At 61.5% G+C, this 17,816-nt stretch overlaps 1 protein-coding gene across 2 annotated transcripts; it reads left to right on the forward strand.

Moving 5' to 3' along the window:
• The first annotated feature begins 889 nt into the window (after positions 1 to 889).
• Positions 890 to 13,770, forward strand: GJB1 (gap junction protein beta 1). Of its 2 annotated transcripts, none has more exons than XM_074963231.1 (2): positions 890 to 964; positions 12,434 to 13,770. In XM_074963231.1, exon 2 carries the CDS (start codon positions 12,446 to 12,448, stop codon positions 13,283 to 13,285), a length of 840 nt encoding a protein of 279 aa, XP_074819332.1. In that variant the 5' UTR covers positions 890 to 964; positions 12,434 to 12,445; the 3' UTR covers positions 13,286 to 13,770. The 2 variants fall into 2 exon arrangements, with proteins under 2 accessions (XP_074819332.1, XP_074819333.1); XM_074963232.1 differs by lacking the exon at positions 890 to 964 and adding an exon at positions 10,788 to 10,928.
• Positions 13,771 to 17,816: the final 4,046 nt, after the last annotated feature.

Genomic DNA, 17,816 nt, shown 5'->3' on the forward strand with positions numbered 1-17,816 from the left:
GTTGTCCCCCACAAGTCATGTTGCCTGAAGGCTGGGAGCTGGGTCCTTGGCTGTGCTGGAGGTGGGTAGGGGAGAGTCTAGCTGCCCCAGGAGCAGAGGGCCCTGGCTCGGTGCCTGGCCTCCGAGCTGAGATGAAGGCTAGTGCCAAATTTGGAAGCTATGTTTCTTGCTGTTCCCTCCTGGGCCAAGCAGGAGCTAGGGTCCGGGGGTCACCACATGCCAGGGATTGCATAGGCTGGTTTTGGCTCTGTGTTCGCTGCAGAGACCTTGGAGCTGGGCGCAGGCCCCAGTGTCTGAGTTAATCGGTTACAGCCTGTATTTGCCTTTGCAGCTGCCCACAGCAGGGTTGGACTTGTTGAAATTCAGTGTCCCAGGAAAGCCGGGAGGCCTGGGTTGAGGCACTGAGTGCTGGGTGATGGGGACCCCACCAGCCATTGACATGTGGAGACAGGAGAGGCTCACAGGCTCGGGGGCCCTGCCTGGGGGACCCTGCAGGGAATCTCGGACTGCTGCAGCCCCCAGCTGGAGTCGGATCCAGGCCCTCCGAAGCTCCCCTGCGGGTGGGCCTGGCACTGCCAGCTCTGGGCTCTCGCCTGCCTGAGGAGTCCAAGCCCAGCAGTTAGTTCTGGTGCAGCTGCCCTGGCATGAGGCGGGGGGCACGTGGCTAATGGCTGACCAGGGTTGGGCTGTGGCAGTCAGTGAGTGTGGGCCCGTCTACTGGGCCCAGGGTGAGGATCCTGCAGAAGGGCAGGGCTGGCAGCCAAGTGGCACAGCTGGACACACCTGAGGCTGTTTACCTGGAAAGTGAGCAAGGCTGGATGGCGTCAGCCCCACTCCCTGGTCGATTCTGAGGGCTGGCCTCCTGCGGCAGGGGAGGGCCAGTATAAAGGTCCCAGCTCTGCTGAAGCAAAGCACTTTCAAGAGGACAATTGCACAGAGCCCTACCTGTTCCTCGGTGCCAGCGGTGAGTCTGGGGCCCCCTCCACAGCACGTGCTGCCTCAGCCTTCTCCAGAGGCTGGTCCCCAACTCCCATCCCCTGGGAGCGGGGGCCCGGCGCAGGGCTCTGGCTCACAGTTCTCCATGCTGCCCCAAGAGCCCTAGGCAAGCGGTCCCCGGGGGTAACCTCCCTAGCTGAGGGGTCTCCTTTCCACAGCCCAGCCCAGCTGAGGCAAGTTCTCCCCTCTCCTTGGACTGGGTAAGGGGGTCTCTTTCCTCCCCCGTCCCTTCACGAGCTGGAGGAGCAGTTTGGGTCGGCAGGGAACAGAGGGTGACATTAGCCAGCTTCCTGCCAGAGATGTGCCTGACTCGTGAGCCAGGAGGCATGAGCTTGGTTGCAGGAGAGAGAGCGGATTTACTCCTCCGGCAGTCCCTGCTAAGGTCTGTTCTCTAGCCGCCTTTATCATATGGGCAGCTAGCTCACAAACACCTCTGAAGGGCTCTGCAGCCCAAGCCAGCAGCCCTGTGAAGCCCTAGCTACCGTCCCAGCTCAGGGGCTCTAAGCAATATCCAGCAGCTCCTTGGGGTGGTGCAGACCCCTCGGCACAGCTGCTGGATTTTCCCAGACCTGGAACCTGGGGCCAAAGGAGACAAACCTCAGATCCAGCCTGCTTCTCACCTAGGGGCCTCCAAGCCTGCTGTTCCCACATCTGACACCCACCCCGCACTCCTCAGGCAGACGGGCCACAGCTGAGCCTTTGTGCTACTCCTGCTGCCAACCCCAGAATGATGCCCAGAGCGTGCTGACCCCCCGGGGGCAGGGATCCCCCTCCCATCACTGCCCAGTGCACGCTGACCGTCTTGGGGGACATCCCGGGCCATTTCCCAGCATGCTCCAGTTGCTTTCCAAGCGAAGGTCCTTCCCTCCTGCCCAGGGCTGCTGTGCTGCCCTGTGTGGCACCTGGCTGGGGAAGAGTGGGGCACAGACCCACACCTGGGCTGGAAGCTAGGGGTCTTTTCTTGGGTGCTGGGACATTTCCAGTGAGGCAGCCTGAGAGCCCACCAACCCTTTGTGCCTCCGCAAAAGGCAGCGGGTCACTCCCGCTCCCGGCAGACCTGCTGTGCCCAGCGAGGGCGGTGCCCAGCGAGGGGGGGCCCCGAGGCAGTGTCTCATCTACCTGGTCTAGGGCCTCGGTCTAGGCACTGTCAGCCACTGGAAGAGGCTGGTGCTAGGCTGCCGCTGACGGGGGATCCCCGTCGGGTCACTCCCAGCACAGGCTTCCTGCCAGTCCCTGGCTCCAGCCTGGGGCTTGCTCATCTCCACACATGCCACATGTTATCACATGCTACCAGACCCAGCTCTGGTGTGCTACCCCCCTGCTCCCCACAGCTACCAGACCCAGCTCTGGTGTGCTACCCCCCTGCTCCCCACAGCTACCAGACCCCGCTCTGGTGTGCTACCCCCCTGCTTCCCATGGCTACCAGACACCCCCGGATCAGATCCGGTGTGCTACCCCACTGCCCCCCTGCTCCCGATGGCTACCAGAGTCCCCGGACCAGCTCTGCTGTGCTACCTCCTTCTCCCCGCGGCTACCAGAGTCCCCCGACCAGCTCTGGTATGCTACATCCCCTGCACCCCACAGCCCCCCGGACCAGCTCTGGTGTGCTATACCCCCACTCTCCAAGGCCAGGGGAAGGCCCCCCCTTCCCTGCACAGTGCCAGGGAAATGCAGCCCTCTCCCTGCGCTCACACTCCTCCCCAGGTCCCTCAGTGGCCATTGCAGCCCCAAAGCAAGAATTCGGCTGCACTCTGGCAGTCAGAGGGGAGACTGCCCCCCCCGACACTCCCCGCCCCCATGTTTCAGGGTGTGTGTGCAGCACAATACCCCCACTGCCTCCCCTCGTCAGGCCGAGGCAGGCCCTCCCAGTCCCATCGCCTCTGGAAACCGCTTGGCCTAGTCACTGCCCCGGGTGGGGCCTGAAGCCTTGGCGAGATAGTGCTCAGGCTCTTGTGGGGCTTGGAGTAGAGGGAGCCAGCTCTTGGCTCCACATGAGCCCAGCCCAGCTCTGTATCCACCCTGCCCTGTATCCACCCTGCCAGGCTTCTCTCGGGGCTTCCACACCACTGGGTGCTCAGGAAACGCCCAGGCAAAGCCTGGCTGGGCCTGGGGCTCAGGGCCACACCACACAGCAGCAGCTTCACCAAAGGAGACCTCTTCAGAGCCGGGCTGCTAAGTCAGGGAATTTGGGAGCCCAGCCATCCATGGGCTCAGCATCCTGGTGTCCAGGCACATTCCTCACCCCACACACCCCTGAGCGCCAGGCAGGGCCACCCTCCCCCTTGTACAAACAGAGGCTAAAGTCCAGAGGGGCAGGGGACTTGCCCCAGGTCACATAGGCAGGGACTTGAACACAGGCCTAGGCAGCGGCCCTGGTTGCTGGCCTAGCCTTTCTCTCCTCACACCTAAAGGTGGTTTTATCGGTTCACAGGAGTTCAGAGGGTTCACAGGCGAAGTTCCCTCTAAGCTGTGTGACTGCACAGCTGCCTATTAAGCCCCACACAGGGGCTCAGGGCTGCGGCGGGGAGAGATGCCTCTCCCCCAGCACAGACCTGCCACAACGGGGAGAGGTGCCCCTCCCCACCGGCCCCAGCGCAGACCTGCCCTGGACTTGCTGCCACCGGGGGAGAGGAGCCCCTCCCTCAGCCTGGCCCAGGCCCACCGGAGCCCCCGCAGCTGGAGAGAAGAGCCTCTCCCCCTGCCTGCACCCCAAACCCCTCCTCCCTGACCCCACCCCAGAGCCTGCACCCCCCAGACTCAACCCTCTGCCGCAACCCTGAGCCCCTTATCCCCCACCCCTCCCAGGGCCCGCGCCCACCCCCACCCCCCGCAACCCAATCCTCTGCCCCAGCCCTGAGCCCCCTCCCACACTCTGAACCCCTCGGCCCCACCCCCACCACATGAATTTTGATATGTGCACCCATATGAAGGTCATGTGTCACACATCGCCTCCATATTGGTGCACATAACAAAATTCATTCTGCACATGGACATACAAAATTAGAGGAAACACTGCCCACAAGGACCCTAAGGTGACCAGCAGACAGGTTTACAGCTGCTCAAGAGATCCAAGTTCTTTGCTGCTTTAGGGATGAGGTCCTTTCCCTTTCCTTTAGCTGGGCCTAGTGGGCATTTCCTGGGTTTATTATAATACTGTGGTTTGTCTGCAGCTCAGATTTATCAAAAAACAGCTTTAACTCTGACCCCCATCAGGGCCCGTCTCCTATTCAGCCATTCACCACCCCTTTTCAGCTAGCCACCGGGCTACGTTTTCTGCATGATCACAAACATCCCCTCATGCGACACGAACTGCCCTGAAAAGCACCCGCTGCTGCCGTGGCTTCCTCCCTGAGAGCGCCCCACAGCCTGGCCAGCTCCATCGACGGCAACGGAACCCGGGCGCACGCGCTGCGAAGAGGGACACAACCCGGCCAGCCTTGGAGCTCCCATGACTCAAGCCGAGAAAAGGACACCTGCCGCAGTCCCTGTACAGCGTCGCACCTGTGCGACTAGATGGGCTTGTAAACAGCTTGAAGGGAACTGACCCTGTGTGGACTCTCTGAATTCAACTGAAGCCTGGCTTGTGTCAGTGGGGAAGTGAGCTGAGCTACGTTGATACAAGCCAGATTTACACTGAATGCAGAGCATCCAGGCAGGGCCTTGTACCTTATGCCTGTTTAAGGAAAGGGGAGATTTTAAAACAGAGCAACTTTGAACATGGACTGGACCCAGTTCGATTTCACTGCACGGGGGGAAGGTGGTTACTTATAGCCCATCATTTTTTCAGGAGACTCTTGAAGAGGACTGTTCATGCTCTGCAAAATCCCAGTCTTGAGACACCAGATCCTTCTCCCATAAACAGAACGCTCCGGCAACAGGGCAGTTAGTAGCTACAGAACAAGGGTGGACAACTTTGAGCCCCAGGATTGTCCTGCCCCTGTGAAATCTACACGAGGGGCCTTGGCTTGTCAAGCGACACCCAGATTGTGGGGTGCCAGAGATGTAACCTGCATTATGGGACAGTCTGGGAAAACCAGTGCTGCCTGAGGGAGGCTTCCGAAGAGCACAGCCATCTCGGCGGGGGAGAAGAACGCTCGTTACACAACCCACACTGCACCTTCGTCAGGACGCCAGCCACCTAGCAGGGCCCACCCCCCTGTGGCACAGAATGGTGCTGCAAGTACCCGAACTGCTCCCCTCTCCCCACCCCCAATTCTTGGTGACTTGGCCCTCCAGCTCAGCCCCAAGAGGCCCCCCGCCCCTCCCCGTCGGGGTATCAAAGTCCAAACCAAGCCAGTTTCCTGTCTCGCTGTAAGCTAGACACAGCCTGGCTTCCTGAGAGTCTTGCTTCTCTTCATCTCCTTTTCAGCCCATCCTCTGGACTCACCCCTCCTAAGCCTCCTGGGGCAGCCTCCTTCCTGGGCTGTGTGGGGGCCCCACAACAACCCGCTTTGGCGGGCTCCCCAGCCTGGGAACTCTCTGTTTAGAGCTGCCTGCCCTCATCTCCTTCCCAGGGCCCCTCCCTGCGCAGCTGAGCTCCTTCCCGCTGGCAGCCCTCCCTGCTCACTTCGTGGCAAACTCTGCCACTTTCCCTCTCCCCTCTGGGCCTCTCCCAGGGCTCCTCCTTGCCTCAGGCCTGGGCAGGGTGAGCCCAGTCCTTTCTGGGGCTGCCTTTGCCTCAGGGGCTTTCCCTCAGCCCCCTGGCATTGTGGCTCTGCTGGGGCATCTCAGCCTGCAAGTCTCTGCTGAGCTCCCCCTCACCAACCCACTGGCTGCCTGTCCACTTCTGTCTCCCACGTGCCTGAGTGGGCTCTTTGTCCCCTGACCCCATAGGGCGCTGGGCTGCATCTGGCATCCCCGGAAGGACCAGCTCACCCTGTGACTCGTCTCTGGCCTGGTGGACACTATGCCATGGGCACATGGGGATTACGTCTGCCGGAGGCAGGAGATGGGCCGAGATGGGCCATTGGCCTGCGGCAGTCAGGGTTCAAGTGTGTTCACACCTCTCAGGCTGGCTCGGAAAAGACTTCTCACTGGGCCCTCCTCTGGCCGAAGCCAGGCCTGCTGTGGCCAGGACCATCGTGCGGCGGCAGCAGCCTGGTAACCCTCGCAGGGAATGCGGTGCGTGTCTGGGAGCAGAGCGCTCTGCTGTGGCCATGCTGGTGCCTGGGGAAGCTCCCAGAGACCTACCGCCATGGAGTGCTGGCCTGGTCTGACTGCTCCTTGCACCCCCTCAAAGCCGACTCCTGCAACCTCAGCAAGCTGCCTCTGGGCTCTGCATGTGGGCGCCCTTAGCAAGGGTCGTCTAAGCAATGCTGTGTCGGGACCTCTATCCCAGAGCCCCTGCCATGGGGCCAATGCCAACACTGCCCCCCAGAGCCTGGGCGTGCTGGACCTGGGTCGTGGCTGGCCTGCAGCCCTACTCTTCATGCCGCTCTCCACGACTGCATTCCCAGATCTGCCCCGCAGTGCAGGAGAGTCCCTGTCCCCACAAACCACAGCAACAGCTGCTGGCCTGGGCATCCAGCCTGTCCCCATACGGTGCCTGTGAACGGCCACAGTACCACTCCCGCTCAGGGAACTGACCCTCGCTCGGACCCACTGGCTGTGCTCCCCAGCGGAGCCCCAGCCAGCTTTCCCTGCTGCCTTTCGACTGGGCTGCTCCAGCCTCTCTTAGGAGCAGGGAGACCTGAATGCTGAGCCCTGAAACCAGCGCCCACACGGGCGCGTCACAGCCCCTGCCCTGCCCCTGCTCATACATATCTAGTTAGTAACGCCTGAATTGCAACACCAGTCCCAGCCCCACTGCTGTTATCGCCCAGCCCTGGCCCTGTCTAGCCTGCCCCGCCCACTGGTATCACTGTCCCTGCTCCCCGCCTACTCCCCGCAGCCCATTTACCCCCTCCAAGGCTCCTCGGTCCACCTCCATCTCCCAGCCCATCTCCCCAGACTCCTCTGCCTGCCTCGCCTTCCCTGATGCTGTCACCATGTGTGTGTGGTGGGAACGTCCCTGCAGCTCTCCAGACCTCCTTCCCTGGTGCTGTCTGTTCCGCAGGCAGAGCTCCTCTTATGGACGGACGTCTCAGCCCTCCTTCCTCCTCACTGCTAGCTCATAATTTATGGCCACCTTAAAAGTGTTGTCAAGTCCCTCCCTTTTCCAGGCTCTGCGGTGCACGGCTCGTATGGTCTAAGTTTGTGCAGCACCTGGCACAGCTGGGCCCATGACGACAATACAAACAATTTTAACCCTTCTGCCGAGGGGCGGGGGGTCGGCAGCAAGACAGGCTGGGTTCAGTTTTTTAGGGGTTCCTAAAGGCTCAACCTCAGCTCAAGCCCCCATTCAGAAACTTGGGAACCCATATACGCCGCCCAGGGCACCTCTGATAGGCAATAGCTTCCATCTCACAAGCCCTGTGCCCAGGGGTTCAAAACCTACCCTTGGGGGGAGGGGAGACAACACAATAAACGTGGGCCAACCTGCAAGTAATAATTCACTTACACCCCTTCAGTCAGACCCAGTGTTCCCTCTAATTTTGTATGTCCATGTGCAGAATGAATTTTGTTATGTGCATCAATATGGAGGCGATGTGTGACACATGACCTTCATATGGGTGCACATATCAAAATTCATGTGGTGGGGGTGGGGCCGAGGGGTTCAGAGTGTGGGAGGGGGCTTAGGGCTGGAGCAGAGGGTTGGGGTGCAGGGGTGGGTGAGGGCTCTGGCTGGGGGTGTGGGCTCTGGGGTGGGGCCGGGGATGAGGGGTTTGGGGTGTGGGAGGGGGCTCAGGGCTGGGACAGAGGGTGGGGGTGTGGACTTTGGGGTAGGGCTGAGGATGAGGGGTTTGGGGGTGCAGGCTGCCCCAGGGCTGCAGTGGGGAGAGAGGACTCCCCCCAGCCCTCTCTCGCTGCAGCAGCTCGGGGTCAGGGGAGAGACACTTCTCCCCGGCTGCGGCAGGTCCATGCTGGGGGAGAGGCATCTCTCCCCGCCACAGCCCTGTGCGGGGCTTAATAGGCAGCTGCGCGGCTGCCCAGCTTATAGGGAATTTAGGTCAAACCCTCCCGCCCCAGGGCCTGCCCAGCAGCCCAACTCAGGCCTTCCCCGGCTGCTGCACCTGGCTCATGATGAGCCAGCACTGGCTGGTCCCCCTCTGTTCGCTGTCCTGGGTGGGGCAGCAGCTCCCCAGGGCCACCTGACCCAGCTCACGGGATTTGCAGGTTCAATTACAGGGCAAGGAGGCGACACCAGCACAGCCACAGCTGGGCTCTTGTGGCTGGTCTCAGGCCATCCAACTCCCCTGAGCTCTGCACCAGCCGTCAGCCCAGGCTAGGCCAGCTGGAGTCACCGCTTAGCGCAGGAGCGGTGACACCCGGCCTTTGCCAGCAAATAACCCCACTCCACTTCCCAGCCGGGCACCGCCGGGGCGGTTCTCCTGTCCGCCCCTTCCCAAGAGAGTCAAGAGTGTTTTATTGCCCCCAAACTCAAAATTTAACTGTATTTCAACCAAAACAGCCCCCATGCCGTAGAACTGAAATGCGAATGAGGCCTGTCCCCCCCCCGTCAGCTCCCCAGCAGACGGCAGCAGAGAGCATCCCCTCCCCCGCTGGAGCCCTGTCTCACCCCGTGGGGCCCCCTGCTCCCCTGGGTGCAATGGGGGGCTCCCTGCCCTCTGGAGCTCCAGCGCTCGAGGCTCCCACAAGACCTTCCTCCTGAGCACACGTCCCGTGGCTGCACTAGCCCTGCTGCCGGCTCTGCTCTGGCAGCCTGAGCCCTGCCCTGTCTCCCGTCCCAGGTGCTTGGGGCTCTTGGCAGAGCCCGGAGCTCCTCCCTAGAGAGCGGCCCAGGAGCCTGTGGGGGTGCCGAGGCGTGAGCAAGGAGCCGCGCTCTGCTGGCTTGGCTGGCCCTGGTGCCAGCAGATTCTGAATGCCATTTTTGCTCTTCACACAACAAAGCAGCAAGGACCCACACAGGTGCACAGGGGTCCCATTACTCATACCCCTTCCCGCATGCCGTGCCGGGCCTACCCCCACACGCACTGCCAGAGGGGCTGGGGGCTTCTCAAACACACAGTGCAGCGAGGGCCACTGGGAAGCTCACAAATTATTGAAAGGGATATGCCCCAATGCTCATGGAGTCCGACCTGCAGCAGGGGCCAGGCTTTCCATGTGTCAATATTGGGCTCGTGGCTAGGGCACCGGGCTGGGACCCAGCACATCATTTCCCAGCTCTGCCCCGGCCAGCTGTGTGACCCGGGAAGTCACTGACTCTCCCTGGGCCCCGCTCCCTGCTGGAGAGGGGTGCACGTGCAGGAATGGCAGTACCCAGCGAGAGGGACACAAGAGAGGCAGCTCTCCCCTGCCTGCAGAGCTGTCTGGCAAAGCTGTGATGTCTCCCTCGGCGTGGCAGACGCTCATCTCTCGCGGCACAGGGGGCTGGCGGTTCTTGGTCTCTTACGGCCCGCGGTGCAGCAGAGGGCATGACAATGCAAGGCCTTGGGTGGTCCCAAGAATGGAGGCTCCTGCATGCCCGGCTGGGACACTGGGCTCTGACACAAACCGTGTTCTCGTTCCAAGAAGGAGCTGCCAGTTACTAGATGTTTGTCAGAAGCCACCACAGTGACTGATGCCAACTCTGCACCGTGGTGAGGGGCTGGCCTGCCCCACCCGTCGTCAGCCCTCTGACCCACCTCCTGGCAGCAGCTGTGCACCGGAGCTCCCCGAGACAGGCCCCTGAACATCGCTCGCTACATCGTTTGCTTCAGCCGCCAGGGAACTCTGGGGCCACAGCGTGCCGTCCCGTCAGCGAGAGCCCGGCTTGTTCTCTGGGCCCCGGGGAGCCGTCCCGTCAGCGAGAGCCCGGCTTGTTCTCTGGGCCCCGGGGAGCCGTCCCGTCAGCGAGAGCCCAGCTTGTTCTCTGGGCCCCGAGGAGCCGTCCCGTCAGCGAGAGCCCGGCTTGTTCTCTGGGCTCCGGGGCCCCGGGGAGCCGTCCCGTCAGCGAGAGCCCGGCTTGTTCTCTGGGCCCCGGGGAGCCGTCCCGTCAGCGAGAGCCCGGCTTGTTCTCTGGGCCCCGGGGAGCCGTCCCATCAGTGAGAGCCCGGCTTGTTCTCTGGGCCCCAGGGAGCCGTCCCGTCAGTGAGAGCCCGGCTTGTTCTCTGGGCCCCGGGGCCCTGGCGAGCCATCCCGTCAGCGAGAGCCCGGCTTCTTCACTGGGTCCCAGGGCCCTGGCGAGCCATCCCGTCAGCGAGAGCCCGGCTTGTTCTCTGGGCCCCGGGGAGCCGTCCCGTCAGTGAGAGCCCGGCTTGTTCTCTGGGCCCCGGGGCCCTGGCGAGCCATCCCGTCAGCGAGAGCCCGGCTTCTTCACTGGGCCCCAGGGCCCTGGCGAGCCATCCCGTCAGCGAGAGCCCGGCTTGTTCTCTGGGCCCGGGGAGCCGTCCCGTCAGCGAGAGCCCGGCTTGTTCTCTGGGGCCCTGGGGACAGATGGGCCGTGAGCTGGCGTCGCCCTGTGGCAGTGTGAGGCTCTGGCCATGGTCCCCAGAGCCCGTTAGGGGGCAGTGGAGAGAGCACCCCAGTGGGGTCCCTGGCCACAGACGGCATGCCAGGAGGGCAGGGACCCAGACTCGTTCTCGTGGGCAAGGTGGGAGCGGGCACGGGGCTGGGCCTGGCTGGAATGCAGGACACTGGCACTTTGTTTGGCAGGGGGTAGGCGGAAGTCAGGGCGTTTGATCTGAATTCTACAGTGTGTTGTTCCCATAAAGGCCTCATTGTATGTGAATAGTTTATAAAGCAGCATATGACTCCCAGTGCAGGGCAGCGGCAGATAGAGACAAGGGCAGGCAGCGCGGGGGGCTGAGCCGCGCACACTCCTGCCTGGAGACATGAGAGCTTAGCGGAGACCCTTCTGGGCTGCTCAGAAAGGACGCACTCCTCACCACAAGGTAACACGGCCGCTACAGGGCCCCGGTCCGTCTCCTGCTCTTGGCCCTCTGCACGGGAGCCAGTGGCACAGACGGAGCCGACGGGCAGAGGCAGGCGATGGCTGCAAGTCGTGTTCCTGGGTCTGTCCGGGGCTGGTAGCCCCAGCAGAGGGATGGACACTCGTCCGCTGGGCACACAGCGGCTGCTCCCAGTGCTCTGGCAGGGGGCAGGGAGGAGTCGTAGGGGTCCTGGTGCCATTCTGTTCTGATGGCCTGTGCCACGTTTTCCCGGTCTTGGCTCGGCCAGGGCTCGGGCTAGAGTCTGGAGAAGGGGGCAGGCAGCAGGGCGCTGTGCCCTGAGCTCTCTGCTCTCGCAGGGCCGGGCTGCGGGGGGAGAGCAGAGCCCCTGACTGTGCCTCCTCCATGCTGGGGGACAGCAGCAACCAGGGCGCATGCCAGGGAAAGCTGCACTCCCTCACCACTCCTGAGGGGGAACAGCCGCCCCATAGGTCAGGGCCCACCCTTGTCCTCCAGCCAGCAGGCCCTAAATCCCAACCCAGGGTGCCCTGCGGGGGCGGAGGGGGGCACTGCTGCAATTAATATGCAAATGAGCAATCCAATCAGTACACCTTCCCCAGGCCTCAATCGCTACGTGACATTCAATGTATTCTAAGCTGCTCCTACCTCGTCAGCTTCACCGTGCTGCAGCCGGGGGGCCGAAATCATCAGGGCAAAGCTGGAGGGTCAGACAACTGGGGCAAGGGCAGGGGGTTTGGAGCTAGGGAGCCCCAGGAGGAGGGAGGGGATGAGCATATTAGTTGGATTCTCCTGTGAAATGGTCAGCGATGAGAGTGAACTATGTCGAGAATGAAAAGCACATTGTGAGTGTAACCCACACACCTCCTGGGGGCGGTGTTCTGTCCCATTTAGCGGCCCTGAGACCACTTAGAGAGAGATAAAAAATGAGTCTGCGCTACAGCCTTAGCTAAGAGCCAGTTGTCTTTGAGCTCATGCTGTAGAAGCTCATGCACTAAGCTCCAGAGGCTCCAGGCTTGATCCTGCCCGCTGACAACCAGGGTCTGTCGGCGTTACGTTAGGTTTCAGAGTCAACGCTTCACTGAGGTGTCAGGATTAGTTCCCACCTCCCTGTGCTCGTTTCAGACTGCCTGCAGACTCTGGCAGAGAGCATGGTGTTTGTTTCAGTGGTCAACATTCTCCAGGCTTCCTTTACAAGCATGAGGGCTAGAAACTCAGACCAAGAGTGTCGCTAGTGGTGACTCAATTTGGGTGCCCACCTGCAGACACTCAGGCCTAACGTACAGAGTGGTCGGCTCCCCAGCTACCACTGGCCAGGCCTTGTGGACACTCGCATCAACAGAGGAAAGGGCTAAGTATGAAGCATGGTGAATGCTGCCCCTGGAGCCTCGACTGCTTTTGGCCTCTGGTCTCCATTCCTCTCAGCCCACAGGGCCCATCCCTAGGGTCTCTGGGCTACTAACTTGACCTCCTGCTGCTGTCTCTTGCAGGCGTGAGGCACGATGAATTGGGCAGGCCTCTACACAGTGCTGAGTGGCGTGAACCGCCATTCCACTGCCATTGGGCGCATCTGGCTTTCTGTCATCTTCATCTTCAGGATCATGGTGCTGGTGGTGGCAGCTGAGAGTGTCTGGGGGGATGAGAAAACTGCCTTCACTTGCAACACGCAGCAGCCAGGCTGCAACAGCGTCTGCTACGACCACTTCTTCCCCATCTCCCACGTGCGGCTGTGGGCCCTGCAGCTGATCCTGGTCACCACACCCGCCCTGCTAGTGGCCATGCACGTGGCCTACCAGCAGCACCAGGAGAAGAAGCTGCTGGTGCTGACAGGGCACGGCGACACCAAGCACCTGGAGGAGGTGAAGAAGCACAAGATGCGCATCTCAGGCTCCCTGTGGTGGACGTACATCTGCAGCGTGATATTCCGACTCCTCTTCGAGGCTGTCTTCATGTACATCTTCTACATGATCTACCCTGGCTACCAGATGATCCGGCTGGTCAAGTGTGAGGCCTACCCGTGCCCCAACACCGTCGACTGCTTCATCTCCCGGCCCACCGAGAAGACCATCTTCACTGTCTTCATGCTGGCCACCTCAGGCATCTGCATCATCCTCAACATGGCTGAGCTGGTGTACCTGGTGGTGCGGGCCTGTGCCCGCCGGGCCCAGCAGGACTCCAACCCCCCATCAGGGAAGAGCTCCTTGTATGGCCACAAGCTCTCCCCCGAGTACAAGCAGAATGAGATCAACCAGCTGCTGACGGAGCAGGACAGCTCCCTCAAGGACATGCTGCGTCGCAATCCGGGGCTGCAGGAGAAGAGCGATCGCTGCTCCGCCTGCTAGAGGCACCAGCCCCGTTGGGCAGGGCCCTGGCACACAAGGCCCATACCCCTCAGCCCTCCACCGGGAGCCATGGGGGACAGGCTCTGGCGGGAGATGAAGAGCATTGAACGGAGCCTGTTGGTACACTCACAACTGCCTGAGCTCTGGCCCTAGGACACTGCCAACTTGCGCACAGTGTCGTGCCAAGCCCTTCACCCCCCCACTGCCATGGGCCCCCAGCCACACACAAGCCAAGTCCTTTTCACACCCTGAAACCCATTAGAAGGGCTGGGGTGGCTGCAGAGCTCTCAGAATTTGCCTTAATTCATTGTGTGATGCCCCCCAAGCCGCACTGGTGCCCCCAACAGAGGCCCTGTCTCCCAGAGGGAAAGGAGCCATCCCCACTGCGGGGCCCAGCCAGTGGGTCCGAGCGAGGGTCAGTTTCCTGCGGCAGAGAACACCAGGTGGGGCCTGGCGGTTGGAGTACCAGAGGTGTAGACCATTAAAGCTGTATCTCAGGAGCTGACTCTCTCTCTCTGTCACCGGGGGTTTGGTGAGGGCTCAGGATCCCTGGGGCAGCGGGACTGCAGGGCCCCCCAAAACTCACCAGGTCAGCCCGCTGGGCCAGCTCCTTCCTGTCCTGCTTGGGGCCGGGCCAAGCACACACTGAACAGGGAGCTGCATCCCCCCCAGACGGCTGCCAAGCCTTCCGGGCATCCCACGGCAGCCAGGCCCTTCCCCTGTGTCCTGCAGGCCAGCGTGGTATCCGGGGGCTGCTCAGACCTGTCCAGCCCCGTAATGCTGACAGAAGGCATGCAGAGCGCCCAGGGTCTGTGAGCAGCCTGTGAGCATCCTTGGACAGCATGGGATGCCTCTCCAGCACCATGCACAGCAGGACAGCTTTCTCCCCCAGGGCCAGGCCCCATCTCACTGCACATGTAAGTCCCAGACCCCTGTGCCCCCTGCTCAACGGGGCACACTCACAGGCCACAGACCACTTCAAAGCCCAGCTCTGTGACATACCAGGGCACAATCCAGACTAGTTGGGGGCTGTGTCACCCCTGCCCTGCGACCTTGGGTGCCTTGCTGTAGCAGCTCCCACCTGGGCCACTCACAAACAGCCTCCAGCATGCAGGGCACCCCCTGAGTGTCTGTGTGAAACTGCACCCAGCCAGCCACACCCTGGCTCTCACCAGCCTTGGTTACACTGCGAGGTGACCCCAGCACACCCCCAATCCTGGTCTTCCCCCAGAAATGTACATTCTGTATGCCCAGCCCTGGCCTGGACGGTGCAAATATATTAAGTCCGATATTCCTTTAAAGGAATAATATGCAAGTCTATTACCTTAGATAGTTCTTCAGACACTTCACTTAAACACACTGGCTTAGATAAAACAGCCAAACATGTTTATTAACTACAAGGAGAGAGATTTGAAGTGAGTACAAGTAACAAGGCATAAAAGTCAGAAATGGTTAGAAGAAACTAAAGAGAAGCCGTTTGGTGGTGCCTCGTTTAACAAACTACAGCAGAGTCAAGCAAAGCTTCTCACCACATGCTGCAGCAGATTACTGTCCAAATGCTCAGGTCAAGACCCTCCCCAGAGTCCAACAGCTGCTTCCTTCAGCTCTTCAGGTGCAGTAAATGTGATTGAGGGGCAGAGGGGAGGCACATTGGGGTGTTTGGCCCTCCTGTTTATGGTTTCAGTCCCCCCAAAAACATTCCCAGCTGGCACCAGGAGCCAAAATGTCTAGACGGAAGGATGTTCCTTGCTGTTTTTTTCTTACCTGTTTGAGCTTCATTTCCCTGCCTGCTTGATGATTCTGTTTCCTGCTTAAAGACAAATGAAGCAGTGTGTGCTCCTTTGTGTGGACAGACCTGTCTGCCTGGGCTGGCTGTGGAACATGTGCTAAGCACCATCCAGGGGAACCCTACCATGGCACATGTTACCAGGATGCTACTAACCAGCAGATGAGTTTTCACAGGATTCCTGCGCAAAGGTGATTCCAATAGTGAGCAGGTGCGAATACAGCCCTGCTCCCCAGCCCTGTGGGTGGGGCATGCTCACAGGCCAGGGATCCCACGGCAGCCCAGCCCGCAGGTTGTGCAGCATAGCCCCGGGGCAGGGCCTGTCGGCACCCAGCCCACCTGCTCACCACAGGCAACAGCCACCAGAGTTGAGGCTCAGGGGAGACATCAAGGGACCCCCTCAGAAGCAGGGGGAGGGGCTACTCCCTGATAGCCTGGGTGGAGGCTTAGCAGGGTGGGCTGCTCCCTGCTAGCCTAGGGCTGGGGTGGGGCTCAGCAGAGGGGGCTGCTCCATGCTAGCCTGGAGCCTGGGGGGCAGATCAGCAAAGGGGGCTGCTCTCTGCTAGCCTGGGGCTGGGGGGGACTCAGCTGCATGTTTCTTTCATTTTCATGAATGGTTTTACGAGGTAATTTCTCCCCTGGCTGGCTGGACATGGGGCCGCTGAGGGGAGGGCAAAGGAGGCACTGAGCCTTACATGTGTGGGGGGACACCATGCTGGAGGAGAGGACGGGGGCAGCACGCCTGGGAGAGCTCCATGCAGCTGAGGCCGTGGAGCATGCAGGGTGCTGCGTGGTGTGGAGCAGGGACATAGCCCAGCCCAGGCCTGTCCTGCCCCCTTGCTGACAGTACCACACTTGGGCCGCACGTGCAGCCCCTCGACCTGCCCCAGACAGACAGGGCTGCGGAGGGCGGGGCAGCAGGGTCACCACAACTGGCCCTTGCACTGAGCAGATACAAGGGCCTTGTCCCTGCCCAGAGAGCAGCCTGGCACCGGTCGCTGTCCCCGGGCACCGGGCAGCCCCGGGAGGCAGCAACACATTCCCAGCCTGCTGCCTGGCTCCAGGCACCTTCTTGGCCACAGAAATGCTGGGGGCAAGCAGTGCCCCGCAGGCACAGAGACTGGCATGAGCCAGGGGATAGGGCACACTGAGGGGCTGAGGGAGACGCCAAGTCCTGCCAAGTGTCATGGGGCCCCGCACACCCACAGCAGCCAGCCCCCGCCCCATTCTGACGCTCACCCCAGCCCAGATTACAGGAGGGCAAGGCTGGCTCACACCTGCTGCTGGGCCGAGCCGGCCACTTACCCGCCCCGCTGGGTATAGGGTAGTGAGGCCTCAGGGTGCCAGCAGAGCACAGGGCACCACCCTCCCCCGCAGCCGAGGCTGACCCACGCCCTGGCAGGGTGTCTGTGCTGCGCAGGCTGCAGGCAAGGAGAATGGTGCCCCCACAGCACCTCGCCCTAGGCCAGCACGCAGCCCCCTTCACCTACCCTGCTGTGGCACCAATAGCCCCCCAGCCCTCCCCCCCTGCTCCAGCCTCCCCATCTCCCCAGCCCCCTGCTCCTGAGCCACCAGACCTCACCTGCCCCATGCCATGACTTACCTGACGGTAACAGCTACTGGTTGGGAAATGTGCCAGCTGCAGGTTTTGCTGTTACACTGGCCCCACCCAGCAGCTGCAATCAGCCCACAGGCAGAGATCGCATGGGGGGGGCAGTGCCCGAGGCTCCAGCAATGGCAGGGAAATGAGTCAGTGACACAGACCCAGAGGAAACCCCCCCAGGCTGCAGAGGAAGGCAAACAACCCAACATCCCTGCCAGTCTGACCTGGGGGAAATTCCTTCTCTCCCCCCCCCCCCCCCCCGCACGGTGATCACAGCCATGGGCGTGTGAGCACGAACCAGCCTGCCACGCACCTGAGAGAGAGACTGCTCAGGGCCACCTCCAAGCCCTACCTGCCCGCCCCGGCTCCATCTCCAGCCGTGGCCAGCCCCAATGCTGCAGAGCCAGGAAAGGCCGACATCCTGGGGACCACTGAGACCAGACAGGGGTTTCCTCACCACCTGCCCTGTGGCCTTGTGGCCTTTGCGCTCATCAGCTCCCTGACACCAGTCACCTGCCCTCCAACACAAGGTCCCCCCGGCTTTCCCCCGCCTCGGCACGCTGCGGGGTGACCCATCTCCCAAAAGCCGTACGTCCTGCCTTCTCACGGAACAGACACGGGCTGGTTCCCTCTGGCTCAGCGCCTGGGCAGGCACAAACCCAGCCCTCAGCCCCTGCATGCTGTGACACACCCGCCACACAGTTTGCTTGGGGTGAAAACAAACAGGAAAGTCACAGATTCAAAACTGAACTAGTGAGAGGGCCAAACGTCCGAGCTACCCAGGGAACAGCCACAGCTGCGCCCTCAGGCTTCACACCTTCACATTAGATACAAATCCCTTTCCTCAGTTTCCCAGCAGGAGGCCCCAGCTCAGGGGGGTCCAGCACTCACAACCAGCCTTCCGCCGCCAGACTCCCCCAAGTGCTGCATGAAAACGCCTCCCTTCCAAACATGCTGTTCAAAGGCTTTTTCCTAAGGCCCCGGTGACTCGTGCCTTGCTCTTGTCCATTTCCAGTTGTTTCAGTGTCTTTCCATTGACACTCATGGGCCACCATTCCCTGTTCCTGGGCGTGAGGATATTTCTCTGAAAACATCCGCTCAATGCACTGTGCGCATCGGAGCGAACAGAATGTTAGGAACCA

Source organism: Natator depressus, chromosome 9 (genome assembly GCF_965152275.1).
Source record: "Natator depressus isolate rNatDep1 chromosome 9, rNatDep2.hap1, whole genome shotgun sequence".
NCBI lineage: Eukaryota > Metazoa > Chordata > Testudines > Cheloniidae > Natator > Natator depressus.

Bases quoted from the DNA above. Each gene is read 5' to 3' on its own strand.
- GJB1 (XM_074963231.1), top strand. From the start codon at position 12,446: ATGAATTGGGCAGGCCTCTACACAGTGCTGAGTGGCGTGAACCGCCAT.